This window comes from Sapajus apella, unplaced genomic scaffold, assembly GCF_009761245.1.
Source record: "Sapajus apella isolate SASKATOON/1434 unplaced genomic scaffold, GSC_monkey_1.0 scaffold58, whole genome shotgun sequence".
In the NCBI taxonomy this organism is placed as follows: domain Eukaryota; kingdom Metazoa; phylum Chordata; class Mammalia; order Primates; family Cebidae; genus Sapajus; species Sapajus apella.
The window spans coordinates 2,095,876-2,117,852 of NW_022436998.1; the positions used below are offsets into that span (position 1 = coordinate 2,095,876).

Genomic DNA, 21,977 nt, shown 5'->3' on the forward strand with positions numbered 1-21,977 from the left:
CTGTAATCCCAGCACTTTGGGAGGCCGAGGCGGGTGGATCACAAGGTCAAGAGATCGAGACCATCCTGGTCAACATGGTGAAACCCCGTCTCTACTAAAAATACAAAAAATCAGCTGGGCATGGTGGCGCATGCCTGTAATCCCAGCGACTCAGGAGGCTGAGGCAGGAGAATTGCCTGAACCCGGGAGGTGGACATTGCGGTGAGCCGAGATCGTGCCATTGCACTCCAGCCTGGGCAACAAGAGCGAAACTCTGTCTCAAAAAAAAAAAAAAAGAAAGAAACCACTCCCATGATCCAATATCACCTCTCATCAGGCCCCACGTCCAACATTGGGGATTACAATTCAACAAGATTTGGGTGGGGACACAGAGTCAAATCCTAATTTATATATGGCATGAGCTTTGAAGTCAATAATATTTTTGCCCCCATTTGCTTACTCATGACTCTGGAAGTGTTATATAATTTTTTAAAAATCTGTTTTCTTATTTGTAAAATGGGGATAATCATAGTACCTACTTCATTTGTTCAATAAATATTCTGAACAACTACCATGTGTCTGGCACTGTGCTGAGCACTGGGGATTCCACACTGAAAAAGAGAGGCATGCTTCCTGCCATTGCAGAGCTTGCATCTCAGGGAGGGAAACAGGGCTAAATTATTTCTGTGTATGTAGCTAAGTGTAATGGAAAGTATTAGCTTACCATAGAGAAGTGTCAGCATCATATTATGAAACGAACACGTTCAATGGGATAGATTAGTATATTTGGTATATAATGGTATATGTTGGTATATTTTTGGAAAATGCAGTATTCTCAAAGACATATAGTATTAGTAGAATACACATTCAGACAGGTGCAGTGGCTCACACCTATAATCCCAGCACTTTGGGAGGCTGAGGTGGGTGAATCACTTGAGATCTGGAGTTCAAGACCAGCCTGGCCAGCATGATAAAATCCTTTCTCTACTAAAAATGCAAAAATTAGCCAGGCATGGTGGCTCACAGCTGTAGTCCCAGCTACAGGGGAGGCTGAAGCAGGAGAATGGCTTGAACTTGGGAGGCGGAGGTTGCAGTGGCTTGAACCCAGGAGGTGGAGGTTGAGCTAAGATGATGCGGCTACACTCCAGCCTGGGTAATGGAGTGAGACCCTGTCTCAAAAAGAAAGAAAGAGAGAAAGAGAGAAAGAGAGAGGAAGAAAGAAAGAAAAAGATAAAAGGAAAGAAAGAAAAAGAAGAAAGAAGAAAAAAGGAAAGAAAGAGAGGTCGGGCGCGATGGCTCAAGCCTGTAATCCCAGCACTGTGGGAGGCCGAGGCGGGTGGATCACGAGGTCAAGAGATCGAGACCATCCTGGTCAACATGGTGAAACCCCGTCTCTACTAAAAATACAAAAAATTAGCTGGGCATGGTGGCGCGTGCCTGTAATCCCAGCGACTCAGGAGGCTGGGGCAGGAGAATCGCCTGAACCCGGGAGGCGGAGGTTGCGGTGAGCCGAGATCACGTAATTGCACTCCAGCCTGGGTAACAAGAGCGAAACTCCATCTCAAAAAAAAAAAAAAAAAAAGAAAGAAAGAGAAAGAAAGAAAAAGAAAAAAGAAAAAGAAGGAAAGAAATAGAAAGAAAGAAAGAAAAGAAAAGAAGGAAAAGAAAAAGAAAGGGAAAGGAAAAGGAAAACACATTTGCTGGGTGTGGTGGTTCATGCCTGTAATTCCAACACTTTGGGAGGCCAAGGTGGATGGATCACCTGAGGTCAGGAGTTCTAGACCAGCCTGACCAATATGATGAAACCTTATCTCTATTAAAAAAAAATACAAAAATTAGCCAGGCGTGGTATGCGCCTGTAGTCCCAGCTACTCAGGAGGCTGAAAGAGTAGAGTTCTTGAACCTAGGAGGCAGAGGTTGCAGCGAGCTGAGATTGTACCACTACATTCCAGCCCGGGCGACAAAGAGTGCACATTCATAGTTTATATTAGAATTACTACTTGGTATTATCACCACCACCATCGCACAACTTCCCACATCCTTGCTACATACCTAACATAGTATGTTGTTGCTTTGAGTTACACAGCATTAGTACACATTTAAATTTTCACATCCATTGAAATAACATATTTTACAAAGTAGGAACAACAGGTTCATGCATTTACTAGACACTTGCCATGTGATAGAATATATTGTAATGATTCCATATATTGTCTTTCTTACTAGTTAACCTTGAAGGGTAAGGAGTTGCTGTTACCTGTAACCCTGATGCCTAGGACAGTGTCCTGCCCAGAGTAGGCACTTAATAAATATTTGTGTTTTTTATTGCTGCTGTGCTGTATTGCTGCTGTGCTGTAATTGTTAACTTGAGATTTCCTAAGCAGGTAAAGGTTTTCTATCCTGTATTATTTTTAGTTCAGATCACACAATCTATGCCTAGTATATATTTTCTATTTACTCTTTTTCAGTAACTGCTGTAAAAACTCAAAGTAAAAAATGGAAATCTTTGCCTGAATGGACTGGTAGCAACAGATCTGAAATTCTTAGAAATGTTGGAACCAGAAGCTACTTCCCACACAATCCATGAAGAGGGGGGGAGAGAGAAAGAGAGAAAAGAGAGAAAGAAAGAGAGAGAAATTGGGTCTTATAGAGAGACCAAGACAAGTACTACCCAGTTCTCAACCCTCGCCAGGTTTGTGGCTTTAGGTTCTGTGCCTGTCTTCCTCATGTGTAAAATGAGGCTAATAATACAGCAGCACAGGGTTGTTGGAAGAGTAAAATGAAACAACAAACAAGAAGATACTGGGGATGGTAGAAAAATGCTAATAAATGTCAAATATGGATAGAAAGGAAATTGGATATGAGATACAGGTGTGTTTAGTTTTATTAATAATAAACTAATTATGTATTTAATATTATTTACCAAAAAAGAAACTGCTTGACAAAATAATTCAATATACTGTAACATTAAATTGTAAGGCTTCCCATTGCTTTAAATTTTTTTTAGTAAACGGTTTTATTGAAGTATAAACTGATTGCACTTTAGAATAATTTAATTTACAATAATTTAATTTATCTTAGAGCCTTTTAAGATCACATTCACTGCAATGGGTAAAGCAGAATGTATCTATAATTTATTGTCAGGATTAGAGACTTGAACTGATAAGGATATCGTTATCTACTGTGCAGGGCAAAAGATATAAAATGAGTGTGCATTAAGTGCCAAGGTTTTCTCTAAAAAGGGCCCACTGTAAAAGCCAGAAGCGTGCCAGTTCAATTCAACAAATATTTAATTAGCACTTGAGATTTCCAAGGCACCGTTTTGGGTACCGAGGAAGAAGCAAAAATGAAGAGCTGCTCATGCCAGCGAGAGACAAGACATGAACCAAGCAACTAGGCTGGAAAGAGTGGGGCGTCGTGATGTAGAAAAGGCAAAGCACAGGAATAACCTAGTGGCGCCTAAAATAATCCAACTTTTCCTGCCTTTCTTCTTCTTCTTTTTAAGATTCTATTTTGGAACCCTTTTCGCATGTGCCAGGTCGCTTGTCAGCAGAGAATCCTCAACCCTGAGAAATCTCTCCTCCCTATTCTTTCTTTTCTCACAAATTCGATGAGCTCTTCTGCCATCAGCACTGCTCTCGGAATGGTATCTATTGTGTGGGTGGTGAAACGATGGAAAGATATTTTTGTTCTAATTATGAGAACTGTATTACAGGGGGAAGGGGGGAGAGGCTGATCTGAAGCGCTGATGAGATGCTCTGTGAGGATCCTCCGAGGAGGCGTTACTAAGGTTACTAGAGAGAGGACGGCAGGTGGCAGGGTAAAACAAAATATATTTTCAAATGTGAGGCGTGGGCTGAGCAGCAGGTAGTGCCAGCGGTGCTAGATGCCGGATTCTCTAGATGGGAAAGGAAGAAGGCCCAGGAAAAACTGGGAGCCGCGACATGGCGAAAGCTGGAAGCCTCTGCGTCCCCTTCCGGGCCTTTACTCCCGCTACCCTTGTTTCCCGGAGCTATTTGGCTGTAGCACAAAGTCGGCGCACTCGCGGGACGGTGCCATTTAGATGTAACACGTGGCTGTGTCGGACCGGAAGTGGTGCCCAGTCGGGACCCGTAGGGAGAGGCGGGCAGCGGGCGACGCGGCGGCAACTGTGGCGAGGCTGCGCGGCCGGGCGCACGGGACCTGCCCTGCAGCGGCTCTCAGAGGCCGAGGGTCGTCGCTACAGCTGCCGGGAAAGAAGGAAACGAAGACTCCGGGGGCGAGCTTGGCACACAGGGAGGAAGGGAAAGGGTGTGTGAGGAGGGCTGTGGCTATATTTGGCGTCGGGGAGAAGGACCTCAAAACTTGTTTTTCTTATAGTACTAGTTGATCGTAGGTTTTTCTTTTTTTTCTTTTTGCATGACAGATTCTGGAGGCACCTGGCATCTCCGTTCTCGAGTTTCTCTCGGCTCTTGTCAGTTGATTCGTAGTCTGAAGTGATCGAGAGCTTTTTAGTTTACCCAGTGAGTTAAGATAGGTATGGGTTGGGTAGAGCGACCGGAGAATAAAGAAATGGGAGAGTGGAAGCAAGAGTAGGAAGTGGTGTCCTGGGGGAATGGCAAGATGATGATGATGGTTAACATTTGCTGGGTTTCACTATCCGAGACACCGGTGAAACCCTTTAGATGAGGTAACTGATTTAATCTCCATTCCTGTGAGGTCAGTTATCTGACGAGCCTCTTTTTATAAATAGGGATACTGAGGCTTGGAGAGGTTAATGAACAGGCCCAAAGAAAGAAAAGCTATGAATTCTAGTAGGCTCATCCCAGAATATATCTCCAAACTCCACACTACAGCTGTCTCCCATTAAGATGTAAAGAAAGTGAGGACTTAGGACAAAGAGTGAGAGGACATTATAGCTTGAACAGATGTGATAAGACAGCTGGAGTTGACCTGATAAAGGGTGTAAAATCCAGGTGTGTAAGGCAATAACAGATGTAAGCGAGGGTAGAGTTGGAACTGTGGCTTTCTAACCTTCATCTTCAACCTTGACTAGCGTCTTCCTATCTGGGAATTCAGTGGGACGAAGAAGAGAGGTATACACCCACACGCCTAAGTTTGAAAATGGAATTACAGACTTTAAAGGTTATTTGAAGATATAAACAACTTAAATGTTATTTCACGTAGCTACCTTATTAGATGTAGCTATCTATTGGATGAAGTCCAGGGAGATGAAATTACTTACTCAAGGTAGCCAGGACTAGAAATATGTTGTCTATCCTAGACCCAGTGCCATGAAGTTTAGGGGATTCTTTCCTCTTTTTCCTGCTGTACTTGCTGTCATTATATTAGTTTTAATAATTTGATATGTCATTTAACCTGGACCGTTCCTTCTAGCCATGTAAATTACTTATTTATGACATCAAATTGTCAAATAATCCATCCATTTCTCTTAGTGTGTGTTCCAAATTCAGTGTAAAGTTGGAACCTGAAGCTTCTTCCAACACAATTGAGTGACAACTGAGGTCTTCCAGCATTTCTAAGAATTTCAATTCAAAAATGAAGTCCCAGCATTTTGAGAGGCTGAGGCAGACAAACTGCTTGAGCCCAGGAGTTTGACACCAGCTTGGGCAACATGGTGAAACCCCTTATCTACAAAAAAATTTTTTAAAAAATTTGCCAGGTGTGGTGGTGCACTCCTGTAGTCTCAGCTACTTGGAGAAGCTGAGGTGGGAGGATCCATTGATACCAGGAGGCTGAGGATGTTATGAGTCATCATGGCACCACAGCACTCCAGCCTGGGCAATAGAGTGAGACTCTCCAAAAACACCAAATAAATAAAATGAAATGAGAAAGCTGACCAAAGGGCAAGGTAGTTTACCTTAAAGAAACCTAAAAGAACGGAAATCTACATATGTTGAAAAAGATTACAGGAAAATTTTCATCAATTGATGATGTACTGTTCACAAATACTGTAATTCTCCTGGAGTATAGTAAGTCATATTCCAGAGAGGAAATTTGGAGTAGTTGAAATTGTGGGCTCAAGAATCAAGTAGAGCAGATTAGCCACTTACTAGATTTGTAGAATAGATTTACTTAATTTTGATTACTTCATTCCTAAAGGAAGATACTTTCTAACTTGCAGAATTAGAATCATTGCGTGCAATGTACTTAACACAACGTCTGGAACAAAGTTGTAAATATACAGTGATTGTTACTGCTCTGAATCAAATAAAAGTGAAGCATTGCTAAACTTGTAAGCAGTCACTGCAGCTTCTATGCCTGGTTTTCAGTGAAAAGGTCAGAGAGTAGCCTTTTTTGTTCACCTAATGATAAATTGAGAGTGAAAAATGTTGCTGCATTTTCTGAAAGGTGTATCTCTTATTTAAAAGTGAGTAGAATTTTAGATGGCTAGATAGCCTGTGAACAGGAATCTGCTCACAATGATCCTTAAAAATTATTGTGGCTGTTTAAGAAAACTTATTTTTGAACTATTCTGTTTCCTGAACAATTGGCAACTTGGGTTCTAAATAGCTGACTTTGTACTCCTTTATAGATGCATGGTCATGGAGGCTATGATTCTGATTTTAGTGATGATGAACACTGTGTAGAATCCAGCAAAAGGAGAAAAAGGTAAGTAATCTTTTTTATTGATCCGTATTTCACATCCTTTCTAGATTAATATGAAGTATAAATAAATGAGTGAAATTTTTGAACTGTGTTTACTTGTGAATTCAATTGCTCTAGTGAATGAATTTTTGTTCATTAAACTAATACATTGACTAAAAATTGGAGAACAGTTGTGGGAAAAATAAAATGTTAATTCTGTGAAGGAGGTTGTTGAAAGGGAGAGAAGAGTTTCAGATTTCGGGAATCTTTTCAGAAATCAGTGAAACCTTTTTATTGCATATATTTTTCATTCAACTGTCAAGGACTGTTTATTTGCAAATCTTGTAGCTCAGAAGGGGCTTGAATGGTGATCTCTTGCTAGTACTACTTGCCTTCAAAGTGAAGTTAACGTGGAGTATAAAAATATAGTAGTGCAGCACAGTTCTTATGGATACATGAATGAGCAGACTAAGAGGTCATGGGAAGAAACTCAAGGAAGGTTTATTGAATTGTAAGGGACAAGAACTCTTAGCACATAAAGCCTGTGCATTATAAGTAGGATATGTCTTGGTGGAGCTGCTGTGCATAGGAGCATTGTTCCTAACTTTCAGTGCATAGAAACTGTTTTATACTTTGACTCAGGAGTGGTTGACTGATGTATACTAACCAAACTTACACACCAGGCTGTTGGCTGATTTTTGCCAACCAATTTTATAGAAATTGGCTTATTGTTTCACACTGAGAGCAATTGTTCTAGGCATATTAACTGGGTTTGAACATTTTTATAAGATATTCAGTCTTTGTGATAACCCAAAGGATAGTAACAATGATAATAAATTACATTTTTGATGGTTTACATTTTCTAGATTTTTCATTCAAAAATATTACTTTGTAAGAGTAGAATATGAGCAAACCTAGTTGGATACTCTGCTCTAGGATTATATTTATCACTATAACTAGGGCTGATCGTCTATGTCAGGGGTCTCCAATCTTTTGGCTTCCCTGGGCCACATTGAAAGAAGAAGAATTGTCTTGGGCTACATACTACTGTGGAGCACACACAATTGTGAATCTGTTGGCTCACTGTTGGCCTGGAACAGTGCTGGGCCTGCATAAAATACACTAATGATAGTCGACGAGCTTGAAAAAATTGCAGGCCGGGCACGGTGGCTCACGCCTGTAATCCCAGCACTTTGGGAGGCCGCGACGGGTGGATCACGAGGTCAAGAGATCGAGACCATCCTGGTCAACATGGTGAAACCCCATCTCTACTAAAAATACAAAAATTAGCTGGGTATGGTGGCACACGCCTGTAGTTCCAGCTACTCGGGAGGCTGAGGCAGGAGAATTGCTTGAACCCAGGAGACAGAGGTTGCGGTGAGCCGAGATCGCGCCATTGCACTCCAGCCTGGGTAACAACAGTGAAACTCCGTCTCAAAAAAAAAAAAAAAAAAAATTGCAAAAAAATTTCTTAAAGAAAGTTTACAGATTTGTGTTGGGCCACATTCAAAGCTATCCTGGGCCACATGAGGCCCACGGGTTGGACAAGCTTGATCTATGGTGTTTTTGTATTCTCTATCATCAGTCTTGCTTGTTGCATATTATTAATTACCAAAAACTTTCTTATCACTATGTTACAGCTAGAGAAATTAAGAGACAAAGAGATAAGTAATTAAATCTTACTAAGATTAAGGCAGTAATTGACAGAATTAGGATTTGAATCAGGAACCTAGGTGATCTGACGCTAGAGTCCATGCTTTTGTTATTTCATCTTCTCCATGTTATAGATACTAAATAGCAGTAAGGTATTAATTAAGCTATTTAAGGAAATGTAAAATGTCTCATTAAAGTTCAGTGAGTCTTCTTAAGACTTACATTCTTTAAAATCGATTCCAATTATGAAAATAGAAAGAATTAGAAAACACCCTTTGAAAAAAATGAACTCATATTTTCTTCTTAATATACCAGGACAGTTGAAGATGACTTACTGCTCCAAAAACCGTTTCAGAAAGAAAAACATGGAAAGGTGGCCCATAAACAAGTTGCGGCAGAATTGCTGGATAGGTATGGTATTTCGATGGCAGTTCGGTTTCTTGGTTTAAGTTGTTTCATCAATTATAGACTAGGGGATTTGATTATGTTAATTCAAATATAGACATTGTGAATTTGCTTAAAATAAAATTTGTTTTAACAGGGAAGAAGCAAGAAATAGAAGGTTTCATCTCATAGCTATGGATGCTGTATCCTTTTTATATTTCCAGATTTTTATAACTAGTAGAATATTTTAAAATCTGCTTTTTTGTTTTATAAAATCTTTTGAAGTCAGATAGGCTTTTTTATTTTTAAAGATAAGTATTTATTGATGTAGGAATTTGCCATTTACACTTTTGGGTACAATTCTCTTTTACTAATATATAGGAAAGATTTAGAGACAAAAATAATTAGTAAACATATTACTAGTACTTTATAAACCATGAATCTGCAAATATATTTTCCAACTTGTTTTTTCAAGCTTTCAGCATTTCCTTTTCCTATACTTATCTTTAGTCTCATTTTAATTTATTCTCTTCCTACCTGGTTCTTTGCTGTTTAAGGTCTCTACAAAATTTGTGTTTGAAATTAGGTCTATCCAGCCTGTCTCTGGATCTAAGGAAAAAATAAAAATAAAATTAGGTCTGCCTGTGGACTGTCCTCAGGCCTGTGGTGGCTTTAATTTTTAGGCATGACTTAAAGCTGTGTAAAATAAACCCTGCTTCCTAGTTGTAGCCATTTCTCAACTTAGTGTTTTATTAAGACTGGCTCATGACACTAACTGCTAAGCTGGCCATCCATACTGCTGTTGAGAATACTGGAGAATTAAAGAGAGGCCAAGCAAGAACTGAAGCATTTGGAGGTATTTATTGCTGTGATCAGAATTGGGAGAAGGAGACAATGTCAATTTACTACGCCCCCTACCTGTATTCATCTGTTTCAATTTATTATTCCAATATTTTTCTTTAAGTTATAGAAGTACCATTGTGTCACTAATTGATTTATTCCTCTTATCTCCTAACCCAGTAGCTTAGTGTTTCCATGGATCTCATCTGCCATTTGTTCCTTTAGCATTTAAACCTTTGCTCTGCCTTCTCTGACACCCACTGCATTGGGGGCACCTAGTTACAGCCTAGTGAGAGTGAAGTACAGGCACTCCTTTTCTGGTATACGTGGAGGTGGAGCCACAGGTTTTTTTTTGCTTTGTGTGGGAGGATTTATTTTATTTTACTTTTTTCTTTATTTTATTTTATTTTTTTACTTTAGGTTCTGGAATACATGTGCAGAACTTGCAGGTTTGTTACACAGGTATACGTGTACCATGGTGGTTTGCTGCACCCATCAACCGGTCACCCTTGCCCCTCCCCCCAACAGGCTCCAGTGTGTGTTGTTCCCCTCCCTGTGTCCATGTGTTCTCATTGTTGAGCTCCCATTTATGAGTGCGAACATGCGGTGTTTGGTTTTCTGTTCCTACGTTGGTTTACTGAGGATGATGGCTTCTGGCTTCATCCATGTCCCTTCAAAGGATGTGATCTCATTCCTTTTTGTGGCTGCATAGTATTACATGGTGTATAGGTACCACATTTTCTTTATCTAGTCTGTCATTGATGGGCATTTGGATTGGTTCCATGTCTTTGCTATTGTGAATAGTGCTGCAATAAAAATACATGTGCCTGTATCTTTATAATAGAATGATTTATATTCCTTTGGGTATATACCCACTAATGGGATTGTTGGACCAAATGGTGTTTCTGGTTCTAGATCCTTGAGAAATTGCCACATTGTCTTCGACAATGATTGAACCATTTTATATTTTCACCAGTAGTGTAAAAGCATTCGTATTTCTCTCCAGCCTTGCTAGCATCTGTTGTTTCTTGACTTTTTAATCATTGTGATTCTGACTAGGAGCCACAGTTTTCTCTGGGGTGTTTGGTAAGAGTAGGGTAGTTATTGTCTAAAAGTTGTCTTGCTTGGCTGACTCTTGGTCATTTGGTTAGGGAGAACAGGCTTTTGTTGAGGCTTTTTTAGTCTGTGCCTGTTGGTGTTTCCAGGTTGTTAGCTTCTTTATCTCCGAATCTAGGATATATGAGACAAAAAGGAAACCTAGGGAACTCACTATCATGTCATACCATAGGTTTTCAGTTCCCTAGCAGTATGCCTTCTTCTCGCCACCTTTCAGAGTCTTTTTATGTTTGATATATAATATACAAGGATTTTAGTTGTTAGTGTGAGGAATAGGGAGAAGTACATCTTTGTCTACTCCATCTTCCCAGAAGCAAAAGTTCTACCCACCACCTGTTCTTGCATATAAAATTATATTGGAATACAGCCATGCTTCATTTATATGTTGTCTTTGGCTGCTTTCATGCTAAAATGGCAGAACTGAACATTTGCAACAGAGACCATATGGCTTGCAAAGCCTGAAATATTTACCATCTGGTCCTTTACAGAAAAAGTTTGCTGACCCCAGCTCTAATAGGTTACACGACTTGCCATGGTCTTGTGACCAGTTAGTGGTAGATCAAGAGCTAGAATCCAGATCTCCAGATATTTGGCTTTTCTGCCTGTCTGTCTCTCTTTTATTTCCCTGAAATATTAACTGGTTTGTTACAATATGGAAATGTCCTATTCTGATTGTCTATTAGAACACATTATGATCAATGAAATCACTATTTTTAATGTAATAGTCACAGAGAGTATCATAGAAGGCGAGGTTAGCTCTTATGTGCATGTTTGGCTCTAGACTAGAGAGTGCTATTGAGTTTAGTAAAATGCTCATTTATTTTGTTATACTGCATTGGAAGTAAACATGGTATTTTATTCTCTGAATTTAAAAGACAGTATAAAAATTGATTTTTTATATTTGCTTTTTTTTTGAAACTTTTAGGATTTAAAAGAAGTTGCATCTTCTATTTAGAGGCTTTATCATTACTAAAACAGACAAGTTATATTTTATGATAATGAAAGAAAAATCATACTCTACTCTTAGAAACTACACTTTTAAAATTTTTCATATTGTGATTATTAGAATGAGTGGTGGTAGGAGGCTATATGCAGTTCAGCAATAGAATAGGAAGCTCTCTTTCTTCCCAGATGGAGATATATTTTTATCACAAGAGTAGTATATGCTTGAAAAATATTCAAAAGAAAGCCTCTACTTTACAATCTTCACTCTCAGCAATTTAGCATATACGCTTCTAGATTTTCTGAATGTATAAGCATGTATGGTATGTACTTGCATATTTTAAAAAAGCTAAATAGACTCATACTATGCTTTTTTTCCCACTTAGCAACGTATTATGACACCAAACAATTCCTAAGAGAATAAAATCCTTAATTTTTTGCATTTCAGTATCAAAGACACACAAAGTTTGTAAATGACTATATTTTATACTATGGTGGCAAAAAAGAAGACTTCAAGCGTTTGGGGTAAGTATCAGGAAGTTTACATAGAAGGGAGTGTGGGGTATGGAGAACTTTGAAGACCCACAGCTACTGATTTTCTGATTCTGTCATTCTTTCCTGCTTTCTATTCCAGTTTGCTTTTTATATTATAAGGTAGAGATACCATCTATATCTTCTGAGTAGTTTCATGATTTCCATTTCTTTGGACAGGCCTCAAGTAGACTCTTTACCCACTGAACCAGGTACAACCCTGGTGATAAAAGGATGCTTGAGGAATACTCATATATCTTCTTGGCAGGGATCTTTGAAATAAGGAAATTTTTAGACCTTAATGTTTGGGATTGCTTTTTAAAAGACAGGTAAACAAGAAATCTCACTCTGGCATGTCTTGCATATCAAAGGGCTTCCCATGTTTAAGGCTCTTCTATCAGAACTTTTTTTTTTTTTTTTTTTTTTTTTCAATTTTTATTTTTATTTCAGTAGTTTTTTAGATACAGGTGGTTTTTGGTTACCTGAATAAGTTCTTTAGTGATGATTTCTGAGATTTTAGTGTACCCATAACTTGAGCAGTGTACAGTATACCAATCCTAATATGTATTCCTTACCTCCCTCCTAGCCTTCCCTGCATTGAGTACCCGAAGTCCATTATGTCACTGTTTTGCCTTTGCATCCTCATACCTTATTTCCCACATATAAATGAGAACATACGATAATTGGTTTTCCATTCCTGAGTTACTTCACTTAGAATAATGGCCTCCAGCTCCATCCAAGTTGCTGCAAAAGATGTTATTTCATTCCTTTTTATGGCTAAGTAGTATTCCATGAGGTAGGGGTGTGTGTGTGTGTGTGTATCTATACATCTGTATATCTATATCTATATGTATCACATTTTCTTTATCCACTCATTGGTTGATGGGCACTTAGGTCAGTTCCATAGCTTTGCAATTGTGAATTGTGCTGCTATAGTGTACATGGGTCTTAGAACTTTTTAGTTTTGGGTGAGGGTTTTTTTTTTCTCCTCTAATGTTTTTCTGAGTTGGTAGGGCTCTGAGAAATTTCAGTACTGTCTAATTTACCCCCGATTTATCTCCCCTATTAATTTATCCTGTATCTCCCAACAATCACTTTTTTTTAAACCCCGGTTAGCATTTTATTTTGAAAGATCAGTCCCTTTGGCTCTCTTCCTCCTTTACTCAGTCTTCTACCTAGGAAACTGTAGTAAAATGAGCTATGGAAAACTTTTCATATTTTTAAAAATTAAATCTCAGGAGAGAGGCATTTTATGGACTTTTGATTAAATTCTGAAACTTATTTTCATTTACTTTATTCATTTAGTGTTTATTCAAGTTTCTCATTCTAGCTTTGGTAGCTTAGCACCATTTGTATAATTGAAACCAATGCTATAGACAGATTCCTTATCCATTTAACTTGCTTCTGTAGCAGCACTTTTTATAAGTGCCTTTTGAAAATATTGAAGTATTTTTATAAATATATGAACAAGTATATACACTCACAAAAAAGCTATGTATTATGTTTTTAATAAAATTTTCCAAAACTCACAGAGCTATTTAACCTAAATTTGACTACTTTCGTTTTTGTATCAAATTGAAAAAGTTTTATTTTCCAGGGAAAATGACAAGACAGACATGGATGTTATACGAGAAAATCACAGATTCCTGTGGAATGAGGAGGACGAAATGGACATGACTTGGTAATTAGCCATCAGAGGCATAATGCATGAAATGCTTTAGTCCTGGCTCTCTTGTTTTTTTTTTTGTCTCTCTCTGAGTGTTGTTGTTGTTGTTGTTGTTTTGTCACTTAGTCAAGGTGTTCAGCCCCTTCATAGAACAATTCTTGATCAAGGACATAAAATCTTACCTAGGATTGTTCAATTCTTTTGGTAATTTTTGACAGTTTTAACTGACTTCTCATTGTTTGACTTAGTCTTCAAAAAATATCATTTCTTTTTACAGTATTGTGTGTTATCTTGTAATATGCTATTATATGCTGCTGCTTTAATTTTTAAAGTATTTTGGAAAAAAGTCATACCTGAAAATATTTTAAAAAATTTTTTTAATTTAAACATTACAAAGGGTAAACAGTGAAGAGTGATTGTCCTTCTCATTTGTGACTGTCAGTTCTCCAATTTCCCTCGCTGAGGGAACCACTATTAATAGTTAATATCCAGATACTCTATGCACATGTAAGTAATAGTTCTCTTAAAACATTAATGTTTATTTCCTATGTGTTCTTTGACATCACTTGCAAGTAGCAAACCATGGTCGAGTTTCTAAATGTATAATATTTATATTTTTATGAATCTAGGGAGAAGAGACTTGCTAAGAAATACTATGATAAATTATTTAAGGAATACTGCATAGCAGATCTCAGTAAATATAAAGAAAATAAGGTATGCTTCCCACATATTTATGGAAAGAGGTTCTTATTCAAGTAAAATATTAACTTTTATACTATAATGTCCCATATTATTCTTTTAAAGATGCTAATTCTAGACTCAGTTGTCCTGCATTTATGATGTGTCATTTGGACCATTTAACCTCTGCAGCTGTGGAGTTTTACAAAAGGCCTGTGGAAATTTATGAAGGACAAGGATGCTTTTTTTTCTTTGTGAGCTGAGGCATGAAAAGTCTAAAATTAAACACAAGTGACTATTGGATCCTGCATCATCCTGAGTCTAGTCTAGAGCCTCTAGTGATTGTAATGAATGATTTAACTCTACAGAATAATGTCTTATTTCACAGATGATGTTTGAAATTGATAGATTTTTAAAAATTGATTACTATTTATAGAGATCCAGATGTACACCTTCTATTACGTAAATGTGTATTCTAGTAAAATTAACATTTCAATCAGCGCTAATTAGCAATGGCAAATTTCCTTTCCCACTTTACATCTTACGTTAGTTAATATTTTTATATTTTTATTTTTGGCTGTGATGGCTCATGTCTGTAATCGCAGCGCTCTGGGAGGCTGAGGCAGGAAGGTGCTTGAGGCCAGGAGTTCAAAACCAGCCTGGGCAGTATAGTGAGACTCTGTCTCCACAAAAATTAAAAAAAAAAATTAGCCAGGTACAGTGGTACCTGCCTGTTGTCCTAGCTACTTGGGAGGCTGAGGTTAGAAGGTTACTTGAGTTCGGGAGTTTGAGGCTGTAGTGAGCTGTCATACCACTGCATTTCAGTGTGGGTGATAGTGAGACTTTTTAAAAAATAAAAAGTTATTTTTATTTCTATCTCAAACTTCAGATTATAGCTGGAAAAGGTGACCCAGGAGCAGATCTCAGTTGGAAATGTGAGAGGAAGGAATGTTGCATAAATATGTGTTATAGGTACTGTATATTTGTATTAAGAAAAAAACTTATTTAAAAAGCTATCTTATATATCATGAAGATTTCTTTATTTAAATCATTTGATCTCATTAGAACCAGGGTTGATTTAATAATTTTTTTCAGTAGTCCCTTTAATATGTGTGTTGTTTCAAAGTTTCTTCTAGAAAATAGTAATAATGTTCATTTTGTATACCCTATTTATAAACCCATGCACTTAATATGTCCCCAAAACTTCTGTTTCTTATGAACTGGTTATGGTCTTCAGTTCACAGCTGTCTTCTTTCTGTACCACATCTGATTCAAAAAGCACCACAGTAATTGGAGTTAAAGTTACTGTGTTATAAATCAAGCTTGAAAATTATGTCTTTCTAGGGACATGTAACAAAGCAGCTTTTTCAGTTCTGGCTTGTTCATGGATTGTTCTTAAGTTGTTTTTTTCTTTCTTTTTTAATTTTTCCCCACCTCCTAATACCATCATAATTCTTCAGTATTTTGTTGTTGTTCAGTATCTATTGAAACTGGACCAGGTACTGTGGATTAATACATGGTGATTAATCTTCAGAAAAAGCTACTCTAGTTGAAGGGAGAAGGTATACATAAATAAAAATTAAATATTTGAATTCTCAATTTTTTAAAAAGCATACCACTGGAAATCATAAAGAGAGTGTTGAAAAATGTATATTTTTCTACTAGAACATGATGAGTGAATGGATATGAGGGTAAATGCAGCAAGAAAATCAGATATGACTCAGATTATGAGCATGGATGCTGAGAGAAATACAGAATTTGGAGAGTGATTTTTTTGTCGGGGGAAGATAATGAGTTTGGTTTTGGCATACCATGTTTGAGGTGTTGGAGAAAGAGTAATGGCTTTGGTTCCCTTGCTAAGATGCACTTTCTCTTCCCTTTATTTATACAAAGACAGAGCATTATTCACTTAATTAAAACCAGCTCCTAATATATATGGTAGATACTTTTAGAGTATTTTTGGTGAATTTCCACCTTTGCCTCTTACTCCTATTCCTTTCTTTATTGCATTTCCCCTCTTTAGTTGGATCATTGTATCAGTTAGGATTAGGTTCAGCTGCAAGGACAGAGAACACTCTCCGAAAAAAACCACTGGCTCAAGTGAGCTAGAAAGTTTATTTTTCTTATACATAAAAGTCCAAGTGCCTGGTCATAAAGTCAGAATTCTTCTTGTTTACTGCTTGCATATGTGACCTCATTGTGATGAGTGCAGAGTGAGAAGAAAAGGAGGCTCAGCACCAAACCCTGAATAACTTTAGCTTTACTCCAAACTAGGAAATTTATGTCAGGAGAGAATATACAGTCTATAACTAGTAGGATATAATGCAGTTGTTTTGTTACATTTATTATTTCCTTGTAAGATTATAACCTTCTTGGTGACATGCTATTTAATAATCACTTTATCTTCAGTGGAATGGCAAGCCCAATAGGTAGTTGCTTAATAAAGTTGTCTGTTGACTAGATTAATGAATGAAGAAGAAAGTTTGGAGACTATTGCTGTTACACTTGGCCATGCTTCAGTAGACATCCTAACATATGTTGGATGGCAAGCAATCTCCACATGTATATATAGGATTAAAAATATAATTAAACAGAGTTATCCTGAAATTTAAGTTTTTCCCGTAGATTTGGAAGATTTTATTTTTGTTGGGTTTTAATCAGAATATTTTGAAATATTTTGAGCCTTTATTTGCATTTAAAATACAAAATTGCCAAATTCAAGTAATAGATTGATGATTTAAAAAAAAAAAAAACAGTTGAAATTGCCAGGCACAGTGGCTCATGCCCATAATCCCAGTATTTTGGGATACTGAGATGGGAGGATAGCCTGAGGCCAGGAGTTCAAAACCAGCCTAGGCAACATAGTGAGACCTTGTATATATAAACAAATAAAATTAGCCAGGCACGGTAGCACATGCTGTAGTCCTAGCTGCCTGTAGTCCTAGCCACTTGGGAGGCTGAAAAAAAACCACACAAACAGACTGAAGTTAGCAAGGCATTTAAATGCTTTATCTGAATCCTCTGTCTTAATATACAATCCTGTTAACTCAAGGTTGTTACTATTCCATTTTATACATGAAGAGGAAATAGAGAAGTTAAGTAACTTTCCCAAGGTTAAGACCTAATGAGTGACAGAGCTTCTTGAGTTGGATACAGGTATGCATGTTTCTAGAGCTGAGTGATTTTTTTTTTGTTTTGTTTTGAGACAGGATCTTGTTCTGTTGCCCAGGATGGAATGCAGTGTCATGATCATGGCTCACTGCAGCCTCCACCTCCTGGGTTCAAGTAATCTTTGTGAGTGTATTTTTTATTTTTAATTTGTAGAGCATTTTTAGGTTTACGACAAAATTGAGCAGGAAGTACAGGGTTCCCATATACCCTCTTCCTTCATGCATGCATAGCCTCCCCTACTGTCAGCATCCCACACCAGAGTGGTACATTTGTTACAATCAGTGAACCCACATTGATACATCATTATCACTTGAAGTCCATTGCTTCCATTAGGGCTCACTCTTGATATTGTATGTTCTACCACTTTTGACAAATGTATAATGATGTGTACCATTATAGTATCACAGAGAATACTTTCACTGCCCCAAAAATCCTCTGTGCTCCACCTGTTTATCCCACCCTCCTTCCTAAATGCTGGCAACTACTGATCTTTCTACTTCCTCCATAGTTTTACCTTTTCTGGAATATCATATAGTTGAAATCATATATGTGCAGCCTTTTCAGATTGGGTTCTTTCACTTTGTAATATGCACTTAAGGTTCCTCCACGTCTTCATGGTTTGGTATTTCTTCTTACCACTGAATATTATTCATTGTCTGGATATACCACTGTTGTTTATTTATCCATTCATTTAGTGAAGGACGTCTTGGTTGCTTCCAAGTTTTGACAATTAGAAATAAAGTTGCTGTAAACATCTATATTTAGGTTCTTGTGTGGACATTAGTTTTCAGCCCATTTGGGTAAATACCGGGAAGCATGATTGTTGGAGTATGCTAGTTACTATTCTAAGTGCTTCATATGTATTATCTCATTTAAACCTCTTTAAACTTCTAAGAGTACCAAGGAAGTAGGCACTCAAATTTCTACTTTATATATATGAGGAAACTGAGGCAAAAAGAGATTAAATAACTTGCCCAATACTATATAGCTGTTAAGTGGTAGAGCTAAAATACAAACCTAAATAATCTGACTCCAAAGGCTGTACTTTTTTATACTAGAATATACTGCTTCTTTACTATACCATAACCTCTTTTTTTCTTGTCAGTGGTATGGAACAGGATATATTATTTGTTAACTTAGGTATCTTGTGGCCCGGCACCTATAACTTTTAAGATATCTTAAAGTAGGTTGTTCTTAACAGATAAATTGGTAATTGTTCAATGTATTTTCAAGCACTTTAAATCTTATAAGAAGAGAAAAATCTGTCATGATGGGAATAACATTTATTTTTTAGGTTGGTGAATGTCATTGTTGGCTCCATGTTTAGATTCTGTATAATTTAAATTTAATGTTTAAATTTACATTGGCATAAGTGTAATTTTTTTATTATTAGTTTGGATTTAGGTGGCGAGTAGAAAAAGAAGTCATTTCAGGAAAAGGTAATTCTTCAAAATTTTTACTTTTTAATAGAATGAGCTTATCTTGATAAGTTACTGAATTAGAGTCATTGAGTAAGATCATTCCTAACATATATAATAAATTGTATTCATGATGCATTATTAGCAAAGGTCAGAATATAATGCTTTAATGATTATTGCCTTTATAATTTTGCCATTAGAACATTCAGTTGAGGATATGTAGAAAATATTTAACAAATTAAAGATTTCATAGCGAGACAACTTTCAAGAAAAAGAAAGCTTTATTCTTTTCCTTTCTTTGTTAATTTTTGGAATAATGAATTGTTATTACTGTTTTTCAGCCAAATTCACATTGTGAAAGTAGAAGTTAAATATCATGTTAAACCTGATAGAATTTTTGGATAGGCTAGTACTCATTTTGGGAAGTCCCTGAGATTGAGCCTAAACACATAGTCTAATAGCAAAAGACCAGACATTTGATAGGCAGTCAATAAATGCTTTGTCTATGCCTTATTGTAAATCTATTCATAAAATTTTTCCTGGAAATTGTATATCTCCATGCTGTCTCTTGCTGTAAAATTAGCTCCTTACTGAGTAATTGCATTAAGTGTTAAAGTACTGAAAACTATATAGTAGCACTAAGGAAATAATTTTAAACTTATTTTAAGAAATCTTTTAAACAGAAAGATTACCTTTTTTTTTTTTTTTAGACGGAGTTTTGCTCTTGTTACCCAGGCTGGAGTGCAATGGCGCGATCTCGGCTCACCGCAACCTCCGCCTCCTGGGCTCAGGCAATTCTCCTGCCTCAGCCTCCTGAGTAGCTGGGATTACAGGCACGTGCCACCATGCCCAGCTAATTTTTTGTATTTTTAGTAGAGACGGGGTTTCACCATGTTGACCAGGATGGTCTCGATCTCTTGACCTCGTGATCCACCCGCCTCGGCCTCCCAAAGTGCTGAGATTACAGGCTTGAGCCACCGCACCCTGCCATAGATTACCTTTTTAAATGATTAAATATTTATGCTATTGCTGTGGCTTATATATGTCTTCCATAAATTGGATATGTTGGGTGTGAAATTGGATGTGCCATAAAAGAACATTAAGGAAAAAGAATAAATTAAAAGAATAAATTTAAAGCTATTTTAACTTTTCTTAGGGTTATATTTTAGTTTGTGTTTTTATCTAAAATAATGAGAAATCCTGAAACATCTATCACAATTTTAATATATTGTACTTTTACTGAATGAGATTTTTCAGGTGAGTTTATAATGCTACCTTTTAGAAAAAATTGATGGGCCGTCTCTAAATTTATATAACTTAATGAAGGATGAGTTAGGAAAAGGAAAGAAAGCTACTAATGTGATTTCTTATATAAAGTTATAATTTTGTTGCTGTTTTAACAACAAAGCCTTACCTACTAAACATATAGATCTAATAAAATATTCATTTGGAATGAGTTTAAAAGGCTGATTTAGAAATCAATCTTTTTAGGATATAACTTTCTAAATTCATTTTGGTAATATTTTTAAAATTTTTATAAAAGAGATTTGCTGGTTACAAATTTGCTCCTGTTGGTACAAATTATTGTGGTATAAATTATAGAAGTTTGGTCTTGTCTTTTTGCCAAAGTAGATTACTGTTGAATCATTTCTCTTTTTTTCTCTCGGGTCATCAGTTAGTCTTTTTTTGGAGGTTTTAATATATTGTGGACATGGTAATGTGTGTCATGTTAATAGTAGTGTCAAGTTATTCTAAAATTTAGAGTATCAGGTTTGACTACATATAATATTTCACCTCAAAGTGCTAGAATTTTTAAATGTGTTTTCAAGGCCATCTATGCTAGTATTTAAAATAAATGTCATTATGTTAATACTTAAAAATACTAACTTTATTATTACCATTAAATATGGAAAGGTTTCAACCAGCCATAAGTGCATGTACTTTGGAAAGTGTGTTTTTTCTTTTGGGGTATTTGTGAGTATACTGTTTTGTTTTTTTTTTCTTTAAACCAACTTTCTGAGAAATATGTCCATTCTTTAATACTCTCTTTCCAAAGTGTAAGATTCCCTAATAGGGAGTCACAAAATGTCTGTCTGTATACAGTCTTTCAAGCAAGAGTTCTGTGACTTATTTTTTTCGTAATAGTACTTCGATTTGATACTTGTATACAAGTTGATTGAACATATTATTGTGGTCAGTTTTTAAAGGCTTACTAAATATGGCTAATAATTTACATATTTTAGAAGTATATTTTATAGTACTAGATCATACAGATAAATATTGTCACCAACTATCATAGTTAATATTCTTTTCCTTTCTGCAGGTCAATTTGTCTGTGGAAATAAATATTGTGATAAAAAAGAAGGCTTAAAGAGTTGGGAAGTTAATTTTGGTTATACTGAGCATGGTGAAAAGAGAAATGCACTTGTTAAATTAAGTAAGTTGATTCTAGGGGGGATGTGATTGATTCTTCCAAGTTTGTCTTTAATTTAAAATTAAAAATATATAGACTTTAAAATTCAATTATGATTTTTAACGTATCTTTCTGGATGTGCTCTTTTTACTTGGAGCTTCCCAAAGTCTCAAAAAACTTTTGAGCCTCAAATTTTTACATTTTTAGCATTACAGTGGTGTTTTGGTAAAAAGAATTCTAATGTCAAATGTAAACTGGTAATTTGTAGAGTGGAGATCTGTTCTCATTAACTTGAGAATGTCGCCAAGTTACATAGCTAAGGGGCACAGTATCAGAAAAGGCAGTGTAGAATCTCACATTAGCTGATTATTCAGGGATATTGTTGTAGCACAGACAATAAATAAATTCACTCTGACGGTATTAGCTTTAGGAAGGCATAATTGTTCTTGACATCAGTCTTAAAACCATAGGGAATAAATACTCCAGAATACAGCAGTTTCCCTTAGGATGCATGTTTCAGAGTCTGTCATTCTTTTATTTATTTTTTAAGCTAACCTTCATGTGTCAACTGTTCCTCTCCCTCATCTTATTATTGCCT

The 21,977-nt window shown here is 36.6% G+C and overlaps 1 protein-coding gene across 7 annotated transcripts in view; it reads left to right on the forward strand.

Moving 5' to 3' along the window:
- The window catches only part of LOC116528292 (protein FRA10AC1), a 90,372-nt gene that overhangs the window by 53,180 nt on the left and 15,215 nt on the right, over positions 1-21,977 (forward strand). For 5 of the 7 annotated variants that reach the window (XM_032245501.1, XM_032245497.1, XR_004258971.1 and 2 more), the window contains 8 exons: positions 6,515-6,591; positions 8,536-8,631; positions 8,762-8,807; positions 11,951-12,027; positions 13,631-13,714; positions 14,329-14,413; positions 18,942-18,987; positions 21,290-21,403. In XM_032245501.1, the coding sequence (XP_032101392.1) occupies positions 6,515-6,591; positions 8,536-8,631; positions 8,762-8,807; positions 11,951-12,027; positions 13,631-13,714; positions 14,329-14,413; positions 18,942-18,987; positions 21,290-21,403 (625 nt within the window). Of the gene's footprint in view, positions 1-4,072; positions 4,455-6,514; positions 6,592-8,535; positions 8,632-8,761; positions 8,808-11,950; positions 12,028-13,630; positions 13,715-14,328; positions 14,414-18,941; positions 18,988-21,289; positions 21,404-21,977 lie in introns of those variants that run through there. The other 2 variants (XM_032245500.1, XM_032245502.1) reach the window with 2 other exon arrangements.